Source organism: Sardina pilchardus, chromosome 15 (genome assembly GCF_963854185.1).
Source record: "Sardina pilchardus chromosome 15, fSarPil1.1, whole genome shotgun sequence".
Classification (NCBI taxonomy): Eukaryota; Metazoa; Chordata; class Actinopteri; order Clupeiformes; family Clupeidae; genus Sardina; species Sardina pilchardus.
The window spans coordinates 29090278-29117821 of record NC_085008.1 but is presented as its reverse complement, the minus strand read 5'-3'; the positions used below and the strand labels follow the sequence as shown (position 1 = coordinate 29117821).

General features: G+C 45.4%; 2 protein-coding genes across 5 annotated transcripts in view; both read left to right on the top strand.

The window, feature by feature from the left end:
• fam20b (FAM20B glycosaminoglycan xylosylkinase) lies at positions 1-27194 on the top strand. 4 transcript variants are annotated; one of them, XM_062555484.1, is made up of 10 exons: positions 1-150; positions 3747-3927; positions 7128-7396; positions 9008-9321; positions 17100-17186; positions 17402-17511; positions 20341-20512; positions 21941-22132; positions 23407-23466; positions 26941-27194. In XM_062555484.1, exons 3-10 carry the CDS (start codon positions 7334-7336, stop codon positions 27170-27172), a joined length of 1230 nt encoding a protein of 409 aa, XP_062411468.1. In that variant the 5' UTR covers positions 1-150; positions 3747-3927; positions 7128-7333; the 3' UTR covers positions 27173-27194. The 4 variants fall into 4 exon arrangements, with proteins under 4 accessions (XP_062411468.1, XP_062411471.1, XP_062411467.1 ...); XM_062555485.1 differs by lacking the exon at positions 1-150 and adding an exon at positions 3595-3649; XM_062555487.1 differs by lacking the exon at positions 3747-3927.
• LOC134101728 (dimethylaniline monooxygenase [N-oxide-forming] 2-like) overlaps positions 14896-27544 on the top strand; it is a 290189-nt gene continuing 277540 nt past the window's right edge. Inside the window, exon 1 of the mRNA XM_062555490.1 lies at positions 14896-14932. The gene's annotated coding sequence lies outside the window, so the exon portion shown is untranslated. The remainder of the gene's footprint in view (positions 14933-27544) is intronic.

The following is a 27544-nucleotide window of genomic DNA, read 5'->3' as shown; positions in this document are numbered from 1 at the left end:
GGACCGTGGCAGAAGCAGGGCAGAAGACGGATGGAATGATGTAGCTAGGTCTGATTCTGAAAACGTAACATACAGTTACCGAGCACAGGCGGATAAACAACATCTAACCCTCACAGATTTGTAACGAGGACTTGTAATTGGCCTGAAGAGGTGCGTAATCTATTAACGATCAAGCTTCAAATAGCTAGCCATCACGAAGTAACGTTACCGTTAGCAGATAGTGACGCTAGCAGGCTAACTTGGTCTCCTCAAATAGCTAGCTAGTTGCTACTGATACCATTGATTTGTTAGCTAACTTAGCGATGACCAAGCTTGCTTGCTAATATCATAAACGCAAAATAACGTTAACGCTGGGTTGCATTCAGCATAATGAAGTTAACGTTGCACGTTGAAGACGAGGTTACCTCCAGTGACATGTTCCCGAATGTCAACGTTTCGTTAAATCCTGGGCAACCAGAGAACATTACGCTAGCTACTTTCAGCTAATATTAACTATCAACCCCTTCTAAACAGCTAAGTTATTGGTTACGTTACTGATCGGATAGCCAGAGTTGGGACCGTCCATGACTTGCTACTGTATGTTTTCTTTAGAGGCGTCCCCCTCTAACTATAGACAGTTATAGCGTTAATGTTGCGTTTAACGATACCATTTACTAACGTTAACATGTAGATGGGACGTTAGTTGTCGTTGGATAGACACCAAAGTTAGCATGGTTTTAACTGTGAAATCAACTGCGATCCAGGTTTTGCCTATCTTGTGTTTGCGGTTAGCTAACGTTACCAAGATCAAGTGATCCACGGCGTGAAATCGAAGATAACTTCGTATTATTTTGCGTCTTTAGACGCCACTGGACCGTTGGCCATTTAACGTCAGCTATCGTTAGCCAATGTTAGCCAATGTTATGTTTAGAGTAATTTATGTCTAGCTAGCGTGTGTAATTTATTTTCATGTACGGTCACCTAGATGGCCAGTTCTGTAATGTGAACTTGTTATCGATAGCTCACCTGATCTATTTGTTAATAGTTATTTGGGTCCCTTTTATCATGTTGCTAATTTTGACGTTAACTGACTTAACGATGTAAGGCTTGGATGTTGCCACAGCGAGTGAGTGTTATGAATGGGCGATTGTATGAAACACAGCTCGATCCTTTGCCTGCGTGGCTGGCTGCTACCCCGAGGGTCAATGACAGCCCAGTTTGAAACGAGAAAAACATGAAGGGTCTTCAAGCAGGTGATAGTGGCATGTCAAGTTGGAAGGAGTGTAACATTTGTATGTACGATGTTCATCCTTTACTATCTATGTGTTCATCCCTCCCTTGCTTGTCCGTTTGTTACAGACATAAAAGCGAAATACCACCACACCCAGCCTTCAAGCTGAGTCGTTGTAAAGGGGTTTCTTGACTCGGCATGAAACGTGGCGTTACACGTTGAAGAAATTGGTGTCTTGAAATTAGACTGCTTATTAATTTCCGGAAACATCAGACACTCATTGACTAATCACTGCGGTCAACGTTATAGATGAGATTATACATTCTGTGAATAGATCATTTTCATGGCTCCACGTCATACTGGCGTTTGTCTGAACGAGGCGTAACGTGGGGGTGTGCCCACTGCTCGAGGGCTCGGATGCGATGTGGACGGAAGCTTGAGCAGTTGTGTAAACAAATCCAGCGTGAACTTGTCATGGATCATCCATGTGCCATGAATGGGTCCTGGTCTGACGTACCCACCTCCTTTATCACAGGGTCACGGACAGGTCAAAGTGTATCAGGCCTTCTGAATCTGCTGTAGATCACTACACTGTAAATAGAGCCATCAATGTTTGCACCGCTATGACCATCTCTATCGATTATTTTCACTGAATATGTCATCACACCACATTTCACTTGTATTTTTCATGAAACACATTGATTGAGCTGATTTTTTACCCCAGCCATATTTCACACAACACTGTGTCAGTTCTGTGCTGTACGTTTGTATATTGCAACATAGAATGACAATTGATAATAAAAACATTCAATAAAAAAAAGAACTAAGGATAGACTTGCAGTTTGACAGTTACTGACATAGAGAGACATGCTCTGCATGCATACAAAGACCACTTTTCACACAAGTGTCAGACCCAAGAAGATGTGAAAGTGACACACTCAACACCACTCACTCTGTACGTCTCTCCACAGGCTTAGCAGGGTGACCACAAATACCCAGCAGCCATCCTGGTAGTTCATCTGTGGCTGTTTACACTTTGACCTTTGACCTTGTCTCTTAACCCTGCTAAATGAGCAGCACAAGGATTAGCATTATCTCCGCTAGCTGTGGCCTGTACATCAACATTGAGGTGTAAAGGTCATATTTCCACCTTCGTAGATTGGCCACCTCCCTCCTGTGCTGCTTCCCTGGTTCTCTGTTGATGCATTAGTCTATGTTCTTTTGCAGTATGGCCACTACACTGGTGAGGCTTGCTCTCTCTCTCTCTCTCTCTCTCTCTCTCTCTCTCTCTCTCTCTCTCTCCGTGTGTGCTGGAAGCAGGGGAAGGGACACGCAGCAGATAAGGTGTCGACTCGGAAGCCAGCAGATAGAGGGTGGAGAAGGAAAGGCCTCCGAGTGGATGTGTTCTGTGGCAGCAGATAGAGGGTGGAGAAGGAAAGGCCTCAGAGTGGATGTGTTCTGTGGCAGCAGATACAGTAGAGGGTGGAGAAGGAAAGGCCTCAGAGTGGATGTGTTCTGTGGCCTTTCCTTGTTTATATTTTTCTTTGGCCCGTGTCCATTTTCCACATTTTCTATCACAGGCTTTGCCTTCCACCCCAAACACATGTACACACACACACATACCCCCCTTGCGATGGTTAAATACTGTAGTTGGTATGTGCACAAGTGAGGGTGAGAGCTTAATGCCTTATCTGTTGTTTTTGTTGCTTTTTGCCAGTAATATGCGGCTATTCTAGTCTCACTCTCTCTTTCTCCACCTCTCCCTCTGTTTCTGTGTCTGTTTCTTTTTGCCTTGTTGGGTGTAACGCCAGATTAGCGCAGTAATCCCTCTGTAGAGAATTTTGCTGTTTGTTGTTGTTGTTGTTGGTTTTTTTTTGGGGGGGGGTTGGTATTGGTATTCATAGGAGTGTGAGTTTGTCATAAAGCCTAGGTTGTGTGTGTGTGTATGGTTTGTGCCATTTGCAGCGGCTTCTCTGAGCGGTGCCCGTCTGGGTTAGTGGTTCTGATCCCTACCCCCCTGGCACACATACCCTCTCCACCATCCGCCCAGCCTTCTGTGTCTGCTTGGCTATATCCGTTCAGTATGCTGCACACATTGTAATTCCTCTCTCGGGACTTCTGGGTTTGTACATTCACATGAAAAGTGTGTGTGTGTGTGTGTGTGTGTGTGTGTGTGTGTGTACATGTGTGTGTGTGTGTGTGTGTGTGTGTGTGTGTGGAGACTGGGCTACTGATTGTAGTTCTTGTGTGAGTGTGTACAGTAGGTATTCACTGTGCACCTGTAGCAAAGAAGTGAGTGTGTGTGTGTGTGTGTGTGTATAGTCAACCCTGTTTTGTTTGTCTTTCTGCAGCAGTTATCCAAATACTCCCACACCGGTGAGGAGTCCATATGTTGGGCTTTTACAGCACTTCTGTAGCCAGTGTTCTACCCGGCCTCTGGTTATATATTTGTTTATCGCTCCGCTCCGGCTTTTGTTACGTGGAACACGATAACAGCGGGACTGTAACGCTCCTTTGTCCTGTTTGTATTTTGAAGGCTGAGCGAGCGCAGGGGAGAGAGAGAGAGAAAGCGAAAAGCGAGAGACACAGAGGGGGAGTCGGTGAGCGAGACCGAGAGAGGAGGGGGAGAGAGAGGGAGAACCAAACCCAGCAAACAGAGAGGCGGCACTGCATCAGTCATCTTCTCATCCTGCTGACGGAGAGACAAACAGCCACAGGTACTTTTTGCTCCCCGTACTGTGGCGGTGGCATCAGCCAGGTTTCAGTTGTGTGTGTGTGTGTGTGTGCGTGTGTGTGTGTGTGTGTGTGTGTGTGTGTGTGTGTGTGCAGCTGGTGAGAGATTGTACTGCATGTTGACTGTGCGTGTGTGTGTGTGTGTGGTTGGTTGGTATGAGTGCCAATGCCATATGCTTGGGTTAATTATCACTGTTGAAACTCCCAAGTTTTAAATAGACCATAGATAATAGCAGACGATCGGAAACTGATTAAGTCATCCTGTGCGTGTGCGTGCGTGCTCGGTGCATGCGTGCGTGTGTGTGTGTGTGTGAGTGTTGAGGTAAATTCACATTGTGACGTGGCCATCATAACTATAGTCTGCTCTCTACAGCTGTTCATAGTGTGTTGTGTGAGCATGCAGCCCTCCCCATATTGTGAGTTTACTCATTGTGATATAACAGTGTAATCACACACACACACACACACACACAGCAACAGAAGAGGATGGTGATAAGCTGGCATAGGTCCAGGGCGATACTAAAGGCATTTAAGCAAAAGGCCATTTCTGAATGGTTGAATCCCCAATGAATATATTTGTAAATAGGCTTTTAGGTCATGCCATATGAAAGAAACATGAGGGCCCCGGTCATGCTCTCAGAAAAAAATAATTGCACAAATTCACAGGTGATCCTATGTCCAAGTTCTAGGGGAAACATCTTGTGTATTTGGCATGCAACTCTGCAACGTTTAGATAAACCACATTAATTATCATTTACACATTTCTATAATATTTATAGATGTGTCTTGCCTGCACTGTCCTTGTGCTAACTGCATAGGCTGCAGGGGGTAGAGGGCATTGTGACACTGGGCAAATTGATTACTTTCATTGTACAAATATTTAAACAGGCACTCTTGTTATTCATGCAATAACAAAGCCCAGCAACAGCATTAACGTTTTGTTAGATATGGCAGTACTGCCATAAGGACCATATTATTTATGTCTCACTCTCACCCTCAATATAAATACTGGTACGCACAAAATGTAGTTTTTGTTCTGAAGCCAGTCTAATTTCAGTCTCAAGCTGCCATTGGATTAGTTTCTTTAGTGTTATAATGAGTAGTCATCCAAGAGGGAAGCTCATGACGGCGCTGTCGTTCCCCACCCAGGCCACTGACTGGGCATGCCTGGCCTGCCAGAAGCTGCTAGTAGATCCAGCTACGATGGGGGTCTGGAGATCATCTGCTGACTTGACCATGACTCCCCCTAGAGCTGCCGCTGCCGTGTTGAGAGCATTTTGGCATGGCACAGAGTGGAGGAGCCATGATATATAAGACTAAAGTATCGGTCGGTGAGCTGTGCATGGGTGCACATGAATATAACGCCTGCGGTTGCTGACTGGTCCAATGGACACACCTCACTCCCTCAGGCCCCACAGCTTTGTCACGCTAACTTTTCGTCTTTACTTGAATTACTTTTAGATTAAGCTGACCATTAGATCCGTATCCTAACGCAGACGCAAGGCAGATTTAAAACATGAATCTGCCTTAAAACTAAAACAATAGTGTTTTTATTTATCAAGCAATAACCAAATGGCTAAACTATTAGCAAATGCACTAGCATGTTATGTCACCCTCTATCCGATGTATTGGTCGTAATAATCTTCATTCATTTCTGTTAGTGACAGACTGACTGAGTGTTTGCAGTGTGCACTCATTGAATGGTTCTCCATGCTTATCTGAAGAGTTGGCAGCCCTGACACATTTCTCTACTAGCCACAGTAGGAGTCATTATTAGTCACATTGGATGTACAGTAGTTTGGGCCCACACAGACCCAGTGGTTTTCCTATCTGGCCCATTTGGTGCGGAAGTTGAACAGCCCTGCCATAGGCTATCGATGGAGCCATGAATGTTGGAAGCTGGGCTGAAAGACTTGTAGGCAAAATGTGTGTGTGTGTGTGTGTGTGTGTGTGTGTGTGTGTGTGTGTGTGTGTGTGTGTGTGTGTGTGTGTGTGTGTGTGTGTGTGTGTGTGTGTGTGTGTGTGTGTGTGTGTGTGTGTGTGTGTGTGTGTGTGTGTGTGTGTGTGTGTGTGTGTATGATTTCCAAATCGCAGTTCTGTGGTGGTACAGAATTTCTGTTGGTTGTAATCTCTTCCTCCTTCTTGTGTGTGTGCCCGAGTTGCGTAGTCATCGCCAGTATGAGGTCCTGCTCTCACCACCACCTCCCTTTTCCTGCTTTGTACTGCAGTGTGAACTCACCTGCCACTAACACTGGCAGTCTCCTTGCTTGTGTGTGTGTACGTGTGTGTGTGTGTGTGTGTGTGTATGTATGTGTGCGCGCGTGTGCTGTATTTGATTAGACTGCGCATATTTCCCCAGGCGCTTTTGTGCGGCTGAGCTTGGCCTGTGCTATTCTCCCCCAGGCTGTGTGGTATGATTGGGGCTGGGGGTCCCTAACCCCCCCCCCCCCTGACATGCCTCTGCTGCTACAGTGCAGAAAATAACCAGAAGCTGCCTGCTGTTGCCTTCTCTTATGTCGTATTAACACAGTGGGAGTGACTGGAATGATGAACGTCCTGGTGCGGATATCTCTTTGTAATTAAGCTTGTGAAAATGCCTCTATCGATCGCAGGCCTTTCCTGCAGTCCTATCTGTCCTGGAGAAGCCGCTAGCCCCCTTAAACTAATAGCCACTGTCTCACACCTAATGTACGATAAAAGATTTTACAATAGCGCTAAGTAAGCAATAAATCAGTGATACTGAGACTAAAACTCAGACAGTAGTCTTCCATCTTGTCCTCTGTTTGTTTGTCTGTCTGTCTCTCTGTCTCTCTCTCTTTCTCTCTCTCTGTCTCTCTCTCTCTCTCTCTGTCTCTCTCTCTCTCTCTCTCTCTCTCTCTCTTTCTCTGCGATTCAGCTTGGCTTTATGGGCATCATTGCAGTGATGCAATATTCCCAAAGCTGAGAACAAAACGATGGAAATGGATAAAGCATGTATATATGGTTTTGCATAATATGTTATTATTCCTGTATGCGTATTTATGATTGACAATAAGGAAATAATGATCATGGTAATTATGAATGTATTTATCTCTCCCTCTCTCTCCCTCTCTCTCCCTCTCTCTCCCTCTCTCTCTCTCTCTTTCTCTCTCTCTCTCTCTCTCTCTCTCTCTCTCTCTCTCTCTGTCTTTCTCCCTCTCTGCAGCTCTTCTCCTGGGGAAGTGTGTTGGGCATCATCATCAGCAGCGGGGTGCAGCCGGGCACTTGGGGCGAGCGGGAGCGGGAGCGGTCCGGCGTTGGGTACCATGCTCTGGGCGTGAGCGCGGCGGCTGCAGTAGTGGCGAGAGGAGAGGCCATCGGACGCGGCGCCTTGCGGGAGGCCAGGGGGGCCACCAGGCGGCGGCGGCGACCATGAAGCTCAAACAGCGCGTGGTGCTACTCTGTGCCGTGCTGCTCCTGCTGGGCCTGGCCAAGGTAACGTCTCAGGGAGGTCTCAGTGATGTCTCAGTAACTTATCAGTGATGTCTCAGTAACATCTCACTAGCGTCTCAGTGATGTCTCAGTAATGTCTCACTAACGTCTCAGTGAGGTCTCAGTAACATATCAGTGATGTCTCAGTAACTTATTAGTGATGTAGATAGATAGATAGATAGATACTTTATTGATCCCCAAGGGGAAATTCAAGGAATGTCTCAGTGAGGTCTCACTAGCGTCTCAGAGAGGTCTCAGTGATGTATCAGTAACATATCAGTGACGTCTCAGTAACGTATCAGTAACGTATCAGTGACGTCTCGGTGAGGTCTCAGCCATGTCTCCTCACTGCCATGACGCGGCTGTGTGTCCAGGTAGCTCTCAAGCTAAATAATGAAGGTAATAACACCAGCGTCATGGGCTCTACTGCCAGGGACCCCATATTAATAATCTGCATTATGATATAGATAAATGTGCACGTAAACAAAGGTGAATGGTCCGTTAGTGACAGGTTCCACCTCCTAGCTGATGATGTTTTATTTACTCTCAGGTTCTACCTAATACCTGAAGATCTTTTGCATGGCAACACACAGCTTAAATAATTCAGAACACAACCCTCCGGTAATGATCAGTGTCAGCCTTCCGTGCTGTAGCACGTTTGCATTTATTAATTTGGCTAATGGTTTTATTAAAGGCAAATCACAAAGGTAATGTATAATACCAGCCAGACAGTTTAAGGAGCCACCGTCATGGAAAGTTAGATCACCTGGGCAGCAACAGCACACATTAAAAATAAAATGAGATGGAATGAATTTGGGAAGTTCTGGAGATCGCTGGAGCTCATTCCTGGGTTGAATAGTGGTGTGTCAAGGCATTCATAGTTCAATTCCAATGAAAATGCTGCCTGGCGGCCAGGATATGAAGTGCAACTCTGGCCCAACTTGAGGCGAAATTTGCACTATTGAATGGAAGCTTGACTCTCAGAAGCTGTATCGCCAAATGAGATCACAACCATGACTTAGCAAATGTAGCTTAATATCACAATAACCGTCTTAATTCGTCGTCCAGGAAGGCCAGATTTGAATTTTGTACATACCGTATGTTCCTCCAAGAGATACTGGAGTTCTATGATGGATACTTAGGTCTCCGACAGTGTGTGGCTTTAAAAATGCACTCAAGAGGCAGACAGTTCTCATAGGAGTTCTAGTGCGCTCCATTTGACTGAGTTAGCAGCAATATTTAAGGGGGGTGCAGGGCTCAGCAGAAGATCGATCACTTAGTCCCAGGCTCCCAGCACTGGTCTGCTCAGGTGGTAAATCTGTGTGTCCAACCAAAGATCCTTCATTACTGACAAGATAGAGCAACATAATGCATCTCAATGGAAGCAAAATTCGAACATTTCCTGTCTGCTTAAAGAGGCGTGTCGCAAAGACGTCTGTCAGATTAGCAAGCAGTTCAGTTCAAATGTAACATTTCTTTCTAGGTCTGCTTAAAGGGGGATTTCGCCCCCCCTCCCCTTTGCGAAAACAGAATTCGGAAATGTTCGAACGTTTGCGCCTCTCGCTCCGCTTTAACCCTCTCTGGTCCGACCCCTCTCTCCTCCTCTGGCCACAGGTGTTCCTGTTGGACGGCGGCGAGGGTTCGGCGGCCAGCCGCCGCGACCTGCGCGCCTTCCGCAAGATGGAGGCCAGCCTGGCGTTGGCGCGCGGCGCCCGGCTCACGCACACGCTCCAGTCGCCCTGGGAGGTGGCGGCGCAGTGGGTGGGGCCGCGCGAGGTCTACCCGGACGAGACGCCCGAGCTGGCGGCCGTGCTCAACGCCCTGAGCAGCTCGCGCCTGGAGCGGGCAGACGTGGGCTACAAGGGCACCCAGCTCAAGGCCCTGCTGGTGCTGGAGGGGGGACAGAAGGTGGTGTTCAAGCCCAAGAGGTGCGTAGGCAGGAGGGGTGCTGTCTGTGTCTGTGTCTGGGTGTGCATGCCTGCGTGTTTGAGTGTGTGTGCGCAAATGCGTTTGTTGATGGATGGATGGATGGATGGATTAATGAATTGATTGATGGGTACGTATATACTATTTCAAGCCACCTACACATATGGACGTGCACACACGCACACTTCTTGAATTTCCCCTCGGAGGTCAATAAAGTCTATAAATCTATCTATCTATCTACATCTGCCAATTGCACAGTGGGTGCAAGTTGGGATGTGAATGTGTGTTCGTGCACTCTTCTCAGGAATCTTTGGCGATTAGATTTCTGATTGTGAGTCACGTATGCATGCGTGTTTGTTGACGGATGGACGAATGATGTTGATGGATGCGTACGTAGGTAGGCAGTTTGACTTACTGACAGAAAGTAGGCAAAATCAACTAGATACAACTCTAGCCTTTGATTGCATACGCAGGGGAATTAGTGAGGTGGATAAGCGTGAAAGAGTTTGGTTTTGGGGAAATAATATGTGACTCACAATCCGAAATCTAATGGGCAAAGATTCCTGAGAAGAATGCACGTACACACATTCGCATCCCGGCTTGCACCCATTGTGAAATTGGCAGATGTGTGTGTGTGTGTGTGCATGCACATGTGTAGGTTGCTAAAGATGGGAAAGATTCTCTCTCACACACACACAAACACACCTACACCTGCCCTCTTTGAAGTCAGATGGTGTTGTGATGGTGGTGAGTTTTGAGGCCGTAGTATACTTAGACCTGGGAAGCCCCCCCCCCCCCCCCCCCCCCTCACACCTCCACTTCCCCTTCTTCCCATCCTCGTTGCACAGGATGTGGCTATGTTTACACGTAAACCAACACTCAACCAAGAACTGGCCCACAAATAGGCATTTCCACAGCACAATCATTGTGTTCCATCTATTCCACCGGAAACGTTGGTGAAACAGTGATATTTTTCGGATACGGACGCGTGGGTAGTCGATCGCGCCAGTGTTAACACAACATAATTGTAAAAAGTAATCAACAGATTAATCGTCAGATCTTTACGATTACATTTACATCTTTACTGTCCAGCCAGCGTTCCACATTTCTGCAGGTTTCTTCCCTCCCTCCCCTCATCCCTCTCTCTCTCTCTCTCTCTCTCTCTCTCTCTCTCTCTCTCTCTCTCTCTCTCTCCTATTTCCTGTCCTTTTCTTTGAGTGGTCCGCTCCTCTCTGTACACTCCCCAGAGCCAGAATTATCTGTGATCAGAGAGAGAGAGAGGATGAGGAGGGGAGGGGGGGGGGGCAGTCCGTCACTTAAAGGGATATTCCGCCATTTGTGGAAATACGCTCATTTTCCACCTTCCCTCGAGCAAAACAATCGATATTTACCTTGTTCCCGTTCATCCAGCCATTCTGTGAGTCTGGCGATACAACTTTTAGCTTCAGCCTAGCATAGATCATTGAATCGGATTAGACCATTAGCTTCTCGCCTGCTAGCTTCATGTTTAAAAGTGACTAAGATTTCTGATAATTTTACCCATTTAAAACGTGTCTCCTCTCAAGTTAGAAAGTGCAATAAGACCAACTGAAAATGAAACCTGCCGTTTTTCTAGGCTGATTTGACATGGAACTACATTCTCATCTGGCGTAATAATCAAGGCAACTTGCAGCTACTGGCACTACTACTGCTTGATGTCTATGGGGACTATTTTCAGATGCTGCGTACGATATCACTGCGCCTATGGTACGTTTGCAAGTTGCCTTGATTATTACGCCAGATGAGAGTGTAGTTCCATGTCAAATCAGCCTAGAAAAACGCCAGGTTTCATTTTCAGTTGGTCTTATTGCACTTTCTAACTTGAGAGGAGACACGTTTTAAATGGGAAAATTATCAGGAATCTTAGTCACTTTTAAACATGAAGCTAGCGGGCGAGAAGCTAATGGTCTAATCCGATTCAGTGATCTATACTAGGCTGAAGCTAAAAGTTGTATCGCCAGACTCACAGAATGGCTGGATGAACGGGAACAAGGTAAATATCGATTGTTTTGCTCGAGGGGAGGTGGAAAATGAGCGTATTTCCAAAAATGGCGGAATATCCCTTTAAGCAACCAGGCAGTCGACATAGCCATTTTATGCCACCCCACCCCCCACCCCCAAAATCTGCCAGTTTAGTGCCACTTCACTGCAAATCAGTTCCTTTTCTTCTCTATGGTTGTACAATTAGATCAGATTGTTTTCCTTGGCTTTTTTATTCTTTCTTTCTTTTGTCCTTTTGTCTGTGTGTTTCTGTCAGCTTGTCTTTTCTTTCCGAGGATGGTTTGTTTTCAGCTGCATAGAGAGTATTGTCTGGAGTGTGTGTGTGTGAGAGAAGCAAGAGTAGGTGTTGCCCACTGTCAGTGCAGAGCGTTTGAGTTAGCATAAGCGTGTGTCGGTTGACAGAGCGTAGCGTGAGGAATGGCTGTTGGCAGCTGCCCAGGTCTAGCCCTGGATGAGAGAGCGTGGAGAAGTGCTGATTTTGGGCCTAAACTCGTCACAACTGATTTTTGATGAATCCAGTGTAGTATCTGTCTCCACTGTGTCCATACTTGCCTATGGAAAATGATCTCCGAGGAGTACAACCTCACTGGATGTTGTTTCTTTTATTAGTTTTTTGTATTATTATTTATTTTCTATTTCATAATGCCCCATATTCCAAGTGTTGTGCTTCTTTGCATACCTACACTTTGATTGGTGCTCACTTATAATTTGCCAACATCTGCACCTGAGAAGGTCTGGATAAAATCCATGCTGTTTGCCTTCATGCTTGTCCATGCCCTAGATTTTTGACTCGAGTTATTCAGGTATTGAAATTGAGGCCCTGTTTTTAGGGGGTTTTACGTCCTTCACGTACATAAGCCTGAAGGTCATCAAGATGCCTTCAGGGCTTTAGATTCTTAGGTGCCGTACAAGAATCCAAGTGTGGGGCATGCCATTTTAAGACGTGAAAATGCACCGATAGAAATGGAAAATCCGCACACTCAGATCTCACTCAGGCGCAGCAGTGTGAAGTGTATTATTTCAAATGCAAGCTGCAAGCTTTCAATCATAGACCTTCCTCAGGCATGATTGAAGGAGTGGTTCATGAAGCTACCAGATGTAGATTTGAAAATGGATAAGTGTGTTATACTGTAATGTATACTTAAAATGAAGCCTAATGCCTCATTCCTCTGTCTTTCAACAGTCTCACTCATTTTTTTGAGAAAGCCTGTTAATTGTATACCTTTTAAGATATTGTAGAAAACTCTCACAAAGCTCAGTTGGTGAAACACAAATTTAGAAGCATACTTGGAGCAGAAGACTTGTAGCGATGACGTAGATATGTAATCAGATCCAACCCACTTAAACATCTAAGAAGGCAAAACTAAACATCCCTCCTGAATATTCTGCAGGCCTTTGACCTGATATAGCAGATACAGGGTTCGTACGGGTGCTTGAAATCCATGAAAATGCTTGGATTTTAATGTGGTGTTTTCAAGGTTTGAAAAATGCTTGGATTTGGGGTAAAGTGCTTGTGAATGCTTGAAAGTGCTAGGCCTACATATTTCTCGGCAGTCTGACTCAATAGACCAATTATTAAATGAAGGGAAATAAAATTAATTTGCCGTAGGGCGCGCGCTGACAATGCGACGGGTTTGGTGCTTCTCATTCATCACTCCGCAAACATGTCCGTTCGCTAGTCTTCTTCATTGAAAGTGAAAGCAGACGTGTGTTGATGAATGTTTGATGCAAGTTCGATGTGTGTGGTGAACTATTTGTTTCTTAGCAGAAGCCATGAAACGGTAAAGGTCAAATTATTTATTTAAAGATACATCATTTATGAAGTTGTTTTGGCTTTGCCACGCGTTCGCGTCCAGTTTGACGTGTCTGGATTTTCCGATAATGACAGCAGCGTGATGCTGTATTGACTTTTAATTTATGCGCGTGTAAGTCTAAGCTATTGTGCTTGAAGTTAGCTGTGACCGACTAGCCTACTGGTTTTCATCGTTTTAACCACAAAGCCTGTCGACTTTAGGTCTACTAAATTGTTTAGTTAACACCTTGTCATTTCGCGTTTGTCCAACCGTTCACCTCCGTGCGCCCCATTCAAAACATATTTCGGGATAGCCATCTCACTATGAGAAAACGTATGACAATAGTGCTAAGATATTAACACGTTGGCATGCTTGGTAAACACCAGTCTTGCACATAATATTGAGCTGATTTTTTTAGTGGAAATGGCTTACTGTCACATTGTGCTGATAGATGAAAAAAGTCGCCTATTTAAAGGCACAGTCTGAATTTTAAGCATCAATATCAATAGGCCTATGGTTCACTATCAGGACTAGAGGACTGTAAGGGGGCAGGCTATATGTGATCAAGTAGGCCTGTATTAAAACATGTAGTCAAAATTATAACTTTATGTTGATTTAAGTTGAAACAAAACATGTTATGAACTGAGAAAATCCATGGTTCTACATCATTGTTGGCTAAATGATCATGATAGCCTACATATTTCAGCCATATCTGGTTTAGTCTTGAGTAGGCCTAGGCTACTTTGCTATAAATGAGTTATAGACTTATATATAGACTATATTGTGGTATGTTATAATGTTTGAAATATATGTATCACAGTTTATCAATAGTTCTCATAAAAGTCATCAAATGTCATCATTTAAGGGGGTATTTTTCAAATATTTCTCCCGGGGGTGCTGGGTATATTTCCCTCTTTTTTTCTCCTATGATATATGAAATATGGTGTGAATCAATCCATGCTGTTCAACATTATCGAGTGCTGTCAGTAAGAAAAAGAACAAGGAAATTTGATATGACATAGACCAAATAGAGCAGCAGCAAACACTAATGAAATGGTTCCATTTTCTATGCCCCATTCAGTTAACCTAATGATAGCTGCTGGTTATATATTGGGCTTAGATTGTATCAAATGTTCTGGTTCTTTGTCCTACAATGACCTAAAACAACAGGACTTTGGATTTGTTCACACTCGATTTCGGTACTGGAAAACTGGTCTTGAAAGTCCTTAAAAAGTGCTTGAATTTGGCCATGAAAAAGGTGTACGAACCCTGCAGATAACAGGAGGATTGACACAAATGCCACATTATTGTGGGAATGGAGGGGCACAGGACTGAAAAATCTGTACTGTGCAAACCTCTACCTAATTATAAATCTAACAAGCACATTGTTCTTCCATCAAAAGCATTTTGGTAGTAGCCTCGCGAGCCATCCACGTACTTCCGGCCAAGGATTGCCTCCACTACGAGTCTGGCCGTGCTCCTCTGTGGAGCATTCTGCTCGGTAGAATTGTAACAGAACGCCCCCCCTCCAGAAAGCAGCCAATAAACGAAGAGACGGGTTGGTGGGGGCGAAAGGGGGAGGGCGCTCGTGACGATGACGTTAAACGCCTGCGCTATGTTGTTATGAGTAACTATCGCCGATTGGGTGAGAGCTGTCCAATCAATTCAAACCAGAACTGGGCGTTACTTCCCGCTTCCTGCAAGCGCTTCAGAGCAAAGAAATTCCAGACCATAATACGAAATGAAATGGTAGTATTATGGGATGGTTAGGACCAGGCTATTTTGGTAGTGGTTTGATAAAAATCCCATGCTAGTGAAGCACATTAAAACACCACTACCAAAATGCTAAATGAACCGATCCCCGATCCAGCTATTTTGTCAATATCAGGGCCGATAGCCAATTTTAATACTGGATCTGAGCACCCCTGCTAAAGAATAGAATAGAATAGAATAGAATATATACTTTTTTGATCCCGTGAGGGAAATTCAGTTCTCTGCATTTAACCCAATTTAACCGAATTAGTGAACACACAGCACACAGTGAACACACAGTGAGGTGAATCACACAACCCAGAGCAGTGAGCTGCCTGCCCAACCAGCGGCGCTCGGGGAGCAGTGAGGGGTTAGGTGCCTTGCTCAAGGGCACTTCAGCCGTGGTGGACTGGTCGGGGATCGAACCGGCAACCCTCCGGTTACAAGCCCGATGCGCTAACCAGTACACCACGTCAGACCACGTTGCCAGTGCAGTGGTTTCCTTTGTCGGACAGTCTGGGCACTTCAAGGGGTGAGGATTGCCCTCATCCATCAATCTGTCTATCCCTGTACGCGCAAACAGGCCCAACTTCCCTCAAGGACAAGCCAAACTTTCAAACGGAGCATGAATAATGATTGTGGTAGGAGACAGAACTTTTAGGATTGTGAACTCAGAATATTTAATGAAATCATAGATCGAAGCCTCTGAGGAGGCTGTTGCATCTGCATTGAGGGCAGACCTAAAAACCTGTATCCTCCACTGGTCTGTGAGCTTGTTCAGGAATATCATGGCCTTCTCAATACAGGATTGTCCCCTCTCCCTTCCCCTCCATTTGTACAACACCTGCAGTCTGTTACCTAGTTGAGTTGAGGTGGCCTACACTGAATGAACAAATATCTGATAAAAATATGGAAAGGTTAACGTAGAAAATGAAAGAAGGATTATTTGAAAGGAACTGGGCAAAGTGGCTGCAAAATTAAGCAAATGTAGACATATCTAGTTATAGAAATCTATATTCCTGGGTTTCATCAGGTCCCCTTCCACAGGTGTATTGATCAAGCACCATGCAGTCTGCAGTCTGCATTCATGATCTAGGTGCTTGATTTTCTACACTGTTGGACAGGGACCAGATGGACCCACAAATAGGTCCTGAAAGTCCCCTCTTGTTATAGACCTGCTTTAAAAATAATAATAATAATAATAATAATAATAATACATAGGTTTTATATAGCGCTTTTCAGGGTACCCAAAGACGCTTTACAATACAGTACATAGTACAATACAGACATGTATACAAACAAATACGCAAAAAGAACAATACAAAGAGTAGATGGGGGCGGGGGGGGGGGGGGAGAGAGTGGGTGGAGGAAAAAAAAAAGAAATGTGTCAGGTGTTGTAAGTGATGTTGATAAGATGGGTTTTGAGTTGACTTTTGAAGGATGGCAGTGAGTCAGCATTGCGGATGGCCAGGGGGATGGAATTCCAGAGGTTAGGGGCGGTGATGGCAAAGGCTCTTTAAAAAGAAAAAAAGGCTGCACATGGATAGGTCCTCTAAACAGTCAAAAAGCAACAGCTGAGTAGCGAGGCGTTCCTTTACCTGTCCCCATTGCTGGTGTGGGCTGATGATCTGTGATGGAAACTAGAACTATCGCACCGCTACCACAGTTCACCTGCCTGCTTTCAGTTCCTTTACCTGTCAGACGAGTCGCGTTGCACACAGTGATCTCTACAAATAGATGACGTAAGAGTGAAAGTGCTGCTTATAGGTCACCCCACACTCCGCAGTCTGTGCAACATGGCATTTAGATTGTAGGTGTGTGCGTGCGTGCGTGTGTGCGTGTGTGTGTGTTATGTGTGATGTCAACAAAAGAATTTTGAGTTGTGAGTTTTTGAGTAGTTTTCCATTTTCACCTTAATATAGCACATTGAATGATACCTGTGTTTGAATTGTGCCATATAAATACTGTAAACTTGACTTGACTTGATTTCCTCCTGATTGCAACTGTGGCACAATAATTTCATTATACTGCAAAGTATATGTGACAATAAAAAAACTTGAACTTGATTTGCAATCTTGCATTGTGATTAATTAACTGACTTGAATTACAATAAATAAATAAACAAATGTGATGTCGTTTTCTTGATTCTCTCTCTTTCCCTCCACTCACTCCATTTCTATGTATCTCTCTCGCAGGTACAGCAGAGATTATGTTGTGGAAGGAGAGCCTTATGCTGGCTATGATCGACATAATGCAGAAGTGGCTGCCTTTCATCTTGACAGGTTAGTGTGCGCACACACACATGCACACACACATACACACATTGTAAGTCTATGTATCATATGTTGTTTATTTACATAAGTCCTTATTTTTAGCTATAGCTGTATAGTGATATTTTATTTTTAGTGAAACATGCACAAACCAAGTTTAAACACAGACATTTGTGTACAATCATTGTACTGATGACCCCAGTGATGGTTGAGTTGTCCTCTGGCAGGATCCTGGGATTCCGAAGAGCACCCCTGGTGGTGGGGAGGTTTGTGAACCTGCGCACAGAAATCAAACCTGTGGCTACCGACCAGCTCCTCAGCACCTTCCTCATGCAAGGTCTCTCTCTCTTATAGTCACTCTCTCACACACACTCTCATAGACACACACACACACACACACACACACACATATTTTTATGTCCTTTCGTTGTCCTTGACCTGATCATCTATAGCCAATGTATCTATTGGGACATTTCTGCATGTGGGCATTTGGCCCAGCCAGATGAGATCGTCATGGTACCCATGGGTCATGAAAGTTCTGGAATATCATGGAATGTAGGGGAACTACTCATTTGTTCAGGGAATTTTGCTGGTAGCATAATTACGTTTTAGTTGCTATTTAACAAGCGGAACATTTGACATGATGTGCAATGGAAAATGTTAGGGAATTTCACATTTGAAAGAATTGGAACCCTGGGTGTCGTACCCCACCCTTTCTTCTGCTGTCGTGGCCGTCTCTCATCAACCAAGCTTTTACTGGAATTAGGATGGAGTGGGTAGTGAGGGTGTTTTAGGATGTGGAGTCCACTATGGAAACTTTCTCGCACGAGCACGAGCCAATCGGAAAACCGAAAGTCCGTTCTCAGAGCACTGAGTCACTGGGAGATTGTGTAGACTTGTTGATTATGCTCCCTAAGAAGTCAGAGATGGCAAAGGAAAACAAAGAATGGAAGCCAAAAGCCTGCTGCTGCAAAGTTACTGCTCAAAAGTTCAGTCTCATCATCAGTAAATAATCCCTCCCCACCATGGAACCAAATCGCCACAGAAGTGGTTGGAGGGGAACAAAATGAACATTTTGCAAAGGCCACCATCTCATCCACTGGATATAAGAATAATGAAAATATCCAAAATAGTGCTCCCTCTCTCTCTCTCTCTCTCTCTCTCTCTCTCTCTGTGCTCTCTTCTCTGTGTGTGTGGGTGTGTGTCATTTTACTTTTTAAAAAGCATTCTGCTGGTGTCCTCTTTCTCCATTGTGGGCTCCTGGCGGAACAGAGCGTCTCTGGCTACTAAAGTGTAGGGTTGCTTGTGTGCCACCCCAGTCATCTTCTGCACAAGCATTTGGGCCTTGGCCACTGTGGGCTCGGCAGATCGATTGCAGTGTATTCAGGTCGCTGTTTGCACATGGAGCCAACCACACCCCACTAGATTAAGCTGAAGAGAAGACACACACGCACACACAAGTAGTTCTAATAGTTGGTTATGGTTATGGGGATTTGGCAGATACCTTTAATAGATATGTGCAAGACTGAGCTAAACACACACACACACACACAAGCATTTGGATCGATTGCAGTGTATTCAGGTCGCTGTTTGCACATGGAGCAACCACACCCCACTATATTGAAGCGACACTTCACCGATTAGCATTAAGCTTTGTATCTTTAGAAAACCAGTCGTGTTTTTGAATGGTCGTGCATCATTCCCTCAGTTTGCCTTGAGATGGGAGAAATACGGATTTCAATGAAACCCATGAATAGGACTTCCTGCTTTCAATGATGTAAAATGATGATTTTTACATAATTGAAAGCAGGAAGTCCAACATTGAAATCCCTATTTCCCTTTAAGCTGAAGAGAGATACACATACACACACACACACACACACACACACACACATGCAAGTACTCCTAATAGTTGGTTATGGTTATGGGGATTTGGCAGACGCCTTTAATAGATATGTGCAAGACTGAGCTAAACACACACACACAGACACACACACACACACACACACACACACACACACACACACAGAGAATGAAAGGTGTGGGAGAGAGAAACTGGCCTGTGTCTGTGTGAGTAATGTAATGTGTTGCGCAAAGGGATTTCACCCTGGCCAGCACCACCACCCGTTCCCCTCCCAATAGCGGCGGCCATACACACACCGCCCGTAGGGACGCTCTCTGTTTACACACACCCAGGCAGCCCCGGCACTAGATTCGCTTAGTCATTTCCTCTGTATTAGCCGCGTGTGTTTTTTGCAAGCCAAAAGAAACTAAGACATTCCATATCAACTGCCCCCTTGTATTAATCTTAATTGGATTAAGAAATTTAGCAAAATCAATGTAATTGTAATTTCAATGTAATTTCCTAACTGTTAGCCGCGGCTAATAGTTGGGAAAGTACGGTAGTCAGGTTTCCAGCAGTCCCAAGGAAAATTCTGCAAAAGTCGTGAAATTTAAAAATCCTTTTTTTCCCCCTCAGGCCTGGAAAAGTCATGAGATTCAGTAACTGTATGTGCCTTTAGATGTCCTGAAATTAGATTTTTGTCACCTGTAGTTTGGATTTTGTTTGTTGCATTGCTCTTCCGCGAGTGCAGTCTGCTTTACAACTTTTGCAAAAAAACAACAATTTCCGCTGTTATAACCTAAGTAGGTACACGAAAAGGAATAGAAACGGTGGTTTCGTTTTCATTTCCCATAAAGTGAGTAGAGGTGAGATCTCGTGGGTTACGAAAGGTCATGGAAATTTCATCAAAGGTCTCTAAAATGTTCATGGTGTGTGTTGTTTGTCTTATCTAAATGTGTTTTCCTGTTTTTCTCTCCACTTGTCCCCTTTCACCTCGCTCTACTCTAGCTCTAGCTCTCTTCCTCTGCACAGTAATGCTTGCCTTCATGGTGTGATGATACAAATGTATTTGTACTGACTGAGTGCACAGAGCAAGATAGCAGCATTACTTATCTACCCCCCCCCCCCCCCCCCCCCCCATACACACACACACACACACACACACACACGTATACATGCATTGAGTTCAACTTAAACGGCAAGGGAAATGCCCTTGATAAAAACAGCTGCTCCACTCAAGGGCAGCACATGAAAGCCTTTTGGTCTGTGTGTCTCATATGGTTTGTCCCCCCCCCACCCCCACACCCCACCCCCCCACTGCAGGAAATAACACATGCTTCTATGGGAAGTGCTACTACTGCCGGGAGAGCGAGCCGGCGTGTGCCGAGGGGGAGGTGATGGAGGGCTCCGTGACGCTGTGGCTGCCGGACGTCTGGCCCCTGCAGAAGCACCGCCACCCCTGGGGCCGCACCTACCGAGAGGGGAAGCTGGCCAGGTCCGACCCGACCCGCAACGCCGAGCCGAGCCGAGCCCACGCCGGCCGGCCCCCACACATCCGCTCATGCTCACATCTCCCATCTGTGTCTCACATCTCACACCTCTGTCTGTCTGTCTGGCGTCTGTCTGGCGTCTCGGCCCTTTGGCTCGCGCCTCACCTCACCTCTCGGTCTCTGGCTTGTGTCAGCTCAGCTGCTTCAAATCTGCCTGTGGCTTTCGTTCTGTCTCTCCCCCTCTCGGGTCTCTCATAAGCGTCCATCGAGCTGCATCATCTAATTTCATGTCTTGGTTAATCACGCTTACGCTTGCTTTCACTGTTTCGTTCTCTCTTTCGGTCTATATATCTCTCTCTCTCTCATACTCACACACACACACACACACCCGCACCCGCTCTCACTCACTCTCTATTTCTATCCCCCAGGCTACTCTACTCAATCTTCCCCATTTTGCCTTCCCCTTGTGCTGTTACTGCAAGTGCAGAGGCGGCTCATTAGCCTACTGGCGCATGGCTCCGTGGTCATAATAGCCAATGAGGGCTCCCCCCGCATGTGTGGAGCTCTCCTGCGTTAGGCTATTTTTAAAGCGCTGTTCTGCATGATGGCATTTAGGAAGACAGACTAGTAACTATAGAATACGGAACTGAGATATAGAACGCCTCCAACACAGGAACCTTCCTGACCATGTTAAGGGTCATTCACACCAAGAACGATAACTATAACAATATTAGCCACACTGACCAACAATGAGGAAAGTCTCTCCTTGATGAATGTCATGTCTGAAAATGTGACGGATTCTGATAAGCTTCAGCTTTTTATCGTTCTCAAAACTGCTCTGAAAGTGATCCCCAATGATATGATTCTTCATGTTGCTATTGTTGCATTCATATTCGCTAGAGTGATACTTTCTTCCGTTACCGTTCTGGGTGTGAACTGCCCTTTGGTCCCGTTGCCTCTGTCTTGGAGGTGTACATTATTATTAAGGTTTATTTAGATAGGGACAGATACAAAAACATAGACAAGCTTAAAAAGTCATCTGATGCATGCATCATAGCATTTTTAGCTGACGCTAATTTACAACACTTGTCCCTAGTAAATCATCACTGCTTGCTACTGTAATGTATGTCTGGGAGCAATCAGTAACTTACCTGTTAAATAATGTTTGATTATTTTTTTAAGGCACAAAAAGTGACCGACTTATTATAGAGGGATGGGAAATAAACCCCCGTGCCAGCCAATTGTTCACACACACACACACACACACACACACACACACACACATAACCACACACAGCCAATTGTTCAATTTCTGCTCCACATCGAGCACAGGGACTTTTTGTGTAACCAAGCATTGATGTAATTATGTTGTATTTGTTTTGATTGTTTATTTATCTGTTTGTTTGTTTGTTTGTTTGTATTTGTTTGCTTAGGTGGGAGTATGACGAAAGCTACTGCGAGGCCGTGAAGAAGATGCCTCCGTATGACGCCGGCCCGCGACTCCTGGACGTCATCGACACGGCCATATTTGATTACCTGATTGGCAATGCCGACCGCCACCACTACGAGAGTTTCCAAGACGACGGCGGCGCCAGCATGCTCATTCTGCTGGACAACGCTAAAAGGTGAGCGAGTAAGAATGCGCGCGTTGTCAAGGAGCTGGGATAACGTGAAGTAGCCTGAAAGTTGTCTGTTCATTTCCCGACGACATCCACCGTTGTGCCCTTGAGCAAGGCACTTAACCCCAAGTTGCTCCGGGGACAATGGAATCCCTTGTAATATAGTTGACATATGAAGAGCTCCTTTCAAAGCGCTATAAATCCATTTTTGGAAATATAAAAAAAAACCTCATGTTATTTAATTGTGTATTTCAGGTAATATCAATAAAAATGCCGTTGTTTTGTTTTTATTGAGTAAAGATAAATCAACTAAACATAACCCAATACAGTTTCACTGAGATAACTATATTTATGAAAATTCATTAAAAGTGTGGATATAGCGTTTTGGAAAAGAACTCCTCATATGTAAGTGGACAAAAAGTGTCTGCTAAATGTAATGTCATGTAACATAACGTAATGTAAAGAACAGCAGAGGGGGAGAACAGAGGGCAGGAAAGGGAGAGACTGAGACGGACAGATGGAGGGAAGAGCACTGGGGGCACAACGAGACTGAGACCAGAAGAGAACGCGAGAGAGAGAGAGAGAGAGAGAGAGAGAGAGAGAGAGAGAGAGAGAGAGAGAGAGGAAAGAGGCCAGTGGGAAAGAATGTCACTATTACTCTGGAGGGAGGGGAAGGAAGCGCCGTAGACAGGAGAATGGAGAGACTGACTCAGAGGAGGAGAGGGAGAGATACAGACAGAAGACGCAACAAGCCACAGTACAGGCCATTATGTTGGTAACCATGGTGCTCCTAGTGTCCTAATCTAATGCCCCCCAGGGTGCTGTCTGTTCCCCCCCTCTCTCACCCTTTAGCTCTCTCTCTCTCTCTCAATCCCACCTAAACAGCAGGTGATGGTGTTATGTACCCCTCCCCCCACCCCATTATTATCTTCATCACACACTCCCGTGGTGTTCATCCTAGAGCCTGCCTGTTTCACCCTCTCTCTCACTCTGTCTCTCTCAATCTCTCTAGTTATCATCTCAATCTTTCTGTCTCATTTCAATTTAACGCCTCCTCATTTTAGACTACCACCTGCAGATGCTTTCACTCTCCCATGTTCTGTTAATACTTTCCCTTTTACTTTTTTACTATTTCTCCTTTATTTTTACTTTTCTTTTTTTTTTGCGGCCACATGATCTGTACTGAGAGTTTAGTTCAGTTCACCATGGGCCTGCCATGAGATGACTGTTTTAAACCAGATTTCAAATATTGTGTGTGTTGTGTGTGTGTTTGTCTGCAGTTTTGGGAATGCTGCCATGGACGAGAGAAGCATCCTGGCCCCACTGTATCAGTGTTGCATGTGAGTATCCTCAAGGTCCACACACACACACACACACACACACCACGCTCCACACACACACCACGCTCCACACACACCACGCTCCACACACACACCACGCTCCACACACACACCACGCTCCACACACACACCCCACGCTCCACACACACACCACGCTCCACACACACACCACGCTCCACACACGCACTCCACACACAGTATCAGTGTTGCATGTGAGTATTCTCAAGGCAGCTCCTCTGCTTGCCGTTATCTTCCATTTCCTTATCAAAACATGTCATTATTTTCATTTACATATGGGTCAAGAGGGCAATCAGGACATACAAACCCTAGATCAGATAGTAAGAAGGATTGCACACGATCAAATACACGTATAATACAATGATGAAGATGGGTTATTTATAGTAATATTTTTTTTCAATTTAGTTTCGATGCAATTTTTTCACAGCTTTGAATATCGGTTAAAAAGTAACACTAAAAACTAACACGTGCGGTCGTGCGCGCACACACACACACACACCCCAACTTTTAACACATAACATAGTCTGGTGTGGGAGACATTTGCCTAAAATAATTTGCCAGAAATTAGTACCTTCAACTGGCTAGTGCGTGTGATGCAAATGTTTAACACATCAAAAATTCCACACAGAATAATCAAAAGAAAAAAGTGTTGTGGTCAAGTGTCTCTTGAGGCATTCAAAGTAGCTTTTTTATTTTGATCACGCATGATGAACCCACGGCGCAGGTCACGGATGCCTTGCAGGACTGTTTACGAGAACTGAAAATAAAAACAAGAAAAACATCATAGTGAAAACTGAAACTCTTAGGGGGGGAAGGTGTTCAATTCATAAGGACCAGGCTAGCCACACTTTTTGTTTTGATGGCCTTGTTGACTAACAGCATCTATGAGGGCCACTGTGTTGGGACGGGATTTGGCAAGTCAGGCATGCCATGGCACATTTCATGATATTAAAAATAGACCATGGACTACTTCAGATATCTAGTCAGCTAAGACATTGTTCAAGTAAGAACTAAGTTCAGATTCTACGTCAGACGTAGGCTCCTCCCTGGTATACAAGATGGCTCTTGTTCTACTGGGAATTTCCTCAATAAGCCAAATGTGCATCAAGGTTAAAGAGAGAAAGTACAGGTGAACAACCATGAGCAGTGATAAGAAGGTGCCTCTAGTTGTCTCCTGTGATGTGCAGGGTTGTGCGCATATCGCTTTCACAGCTTCATCACACGTGTGATGCAGCAAAAGTCCGATATGAGTAAGGGGGTATACAAATGTGGGTGAAACTCTTGAAAGAGGTTTTGCTTGTAGTAACACATACTGTGTACAATTTAGATGATACATCTTCACCTGTTACACCTAGTTACCCCCCCCCCCCCCCTTATTAACTCAATCAAACTTATGCATACTGATGATAGCTTATGCTCACTCAGTAAAATGCATAACATAGCTATTCTCGGTCACGGCCATAAATGCACCACACAATATGACAACAGTAATAATTATCTAAATAAAGTACAGTATCTCATTATTAATCCTAATTGTAATTCATTAGTTGATTATGAACTCTTGCTTCCCAGTGACATCCTTGTAGATAGCTGGTAAGTGGAAGCTCTCCTCGCTCACAACTCAACCCTTCACTTTGGACACTTACAGCGTGTACAGTACGTACATGAAGCACTCCGTTAGTGAAGCTTATGCTGCAACAGTTAGCTTCCACTACAAAATCTGACTTCACTTCATCTGCGAAAATAGCAAAGCAAAAACATTGTGTGAAGGGACAGCAAGGGGACAAAATAGAGGCTATGCTGTGAGTGGGACGCTGATAGGAGGCCAATGCATTTAGCTATGAATGCATGCATTTCTAATATTAGAAGCGGAAAGTGACATTTTTTCTGCCATATTTTGACATTTTAAATGCTTGTTCCATGTAAAAGCAGTCTGAATGGCAATCAAATTATTTAGTGTTCATGTAAACAGGTCAGTTGAGATCTTTAATCAGATTCATTTTAATTGATTGAAATACAAATGCCCATGGAAACAGGGCTACTGACTACATAATCCAATTTCACAACTCATCAGTTGAAAAACTGCTCTTGTGAAGACCAACCGTTTTTATGTGGTATATTTGAACAGGAGTTGTATGGAAAAGAAACACCTCAGATCTGTGTTCAGGATCAGATAACTGTACACTACATAATCCAATTTCACAACTCACCAGTTGAAAAACTGCTCTTGTGAAAATTAACCGTTTTAATGTGGTTCATTTTAACATGTGTTGTATGGAAAATAACCTCAGAATCAGATCTCTGTTCTGGATCAGATACCTGCTGACACTCATATTTTCCTTTTGGTTAGAGTATGCGTCAAAGTGTGTGTGTGTGTGTGTGTGTGTGTGTGTGTGTGTGTGTGTGTTGTGTGTGTTGTGTGTGTTGTGTGTGTGTGTGTGTGTGTGTGCGTGTGTGCGTGCGTGCGTGCGTGTGTGCGTGTGTGTGAGAGACAGAGAGAGAGAGAATCTTAAAGCCTTTGCTCAGATCAGTTTAATTATCGCTGTAATGAGGTATTGACTTGCCTCGTGCATTGGCTTAGTGCAGCGATTCCAAAAGTTGCCAGAGTTGGCGTCTTCTGCCCTGTACTCCCTTTTCTGCCCATCAGCGCTCCTCCATCACAGAATGTGCTCCTTTGGCAGGAGTCAGCAAAAGAGTCACATCCCTGGGCAGTCTGCAGTAAGCACAGGAGAGGGAACTCATTTGTGGACATTCAGTGTCAAGGTTGTTATTGTGAATGGCCATTTGATCTGAAACATCTCTATTGCTCCCCCCTCATGTCTCCTGCTCTCTCTCCCTTCCCATCTGGCTCTACCATCATCTCTCTCTCTCTCCCTTCCTATCTGGCTCTACCATCATCTTTCTCTCTCTTCCTTCCTATCTGGCTCTACCATCATCTCTCTCTCTCTTCCTTCCTTCCTATCTGGCTCTACCATCATCTTTCTCCCCCTTCCTTCCTTTCTTGCCCTCTCCTTCTCTTCCCCTCTCTCTATCTGTCTCCACCTTTATCTCTCTCCCTCTCTCTCTGTCTCTATCTCTTCCCCTCTCTCTATCTATCTCCACCTCTCTCTATCTCTTCCCCTCTCTCTATCTGTCTCCACCTCCCTCTCTCTCTCTCTCTCTCCATCTCTCCCTCTCTTCCCCCCCCTCTGGTTCGTGTCTCTCTCTCCCTCTCCCTCTCTCTCCCTCTCTCTCTCCATCTCTTCCCCTCTCTCTATCTGTCTCCACCTCTCCTTCTCTCTCTCTCTCCCTCTCCATCTCTCCCTCTCTCTCTCTATCACTCCATCTCTTCCCCTCTCTCTATCTGTCTCTCTCTCTCTATCACTCCATCTCTTCCCCTCTCTCTATCTATCTCCACCTCTCTCTCCCTCTCCCTCTCCCCCCCCCCCCCCCCCCGGTTGGTGTCTGTGTCCCCAGGGTGCGCGTGTCCACGTGGAACAGGCTGAACCTGCTGCAGGGTGGGGGGTTGAGCGCGGCGATGCGGCAGGCCACGGCGCACGACCCCATCGGGCCCGTGCTGGCCGAGCCGCACCTGGCCGCCCTGGACCGCCGCCTCGGAGCCGCCATCGCCACCGTGCGCCAGTGCATGGAGACGCAGGGCCCCGACAACACGCTCATCGAGGACCGCATGAATCTGCCGCACCCTTAAGACGGGACGAGGAGGAGGAGGAGGGCGGATGAGGCGGGGGGGGGTGTGGGGGGGGGGGGGGGGTATTTTTAGGACCAAAGGGAGTGAATGACTGCGTGCCGCTGGAGCCCAGCATGCAACTGCATAGAAACTCCACAGCTGGCAGTAGCGGACTTCCTGTGGGCAGGATATAGGACTTCCTGTGGGCAGGGAGCAAGTTCCTAGGACTCCCAACACGCCAAGTGGAGGACCTCACTCGCTTCGGCGTCTTTTACCCACCACGCCACGCCACCCATCGGACGGTGAAAACGGACACCGCAAGGTTCTGCTGGTGTCTGCGCAGTGCTTCTGTGATTCTGCCCACGGTTGCCCCTCCACTCTCTTTCTCTCTCT

What these genes read in the sequence shown, in the direction of transcription:
- fam20b (XM_062555483.1), top strand. Translation starts at nt 3,600, where the DNA reads ATGTTGGGCTTTTACAGCACTTCTGTAGCCAGTGTTCTACCCGGCCTC. An exon ending in TCCTGCTGGGCCTGGCCAAG is followed by an intron (nt 7,397 to 9,007) that starts GTAACGTCTCAG and finishes CTCTGGCCACAG; the next exon opens with GTGTTCCTGTTGGACGGCGG. An exon ending in GTGGTGTTCAAGCCCAAGAG is followed by an intron (nt 9,322 to 17,099) that starts GTGCGTAGGCAG and finishes TCTCTCTCGCAG; the next exon opens with GTACAGCAGAGATTATGTTG.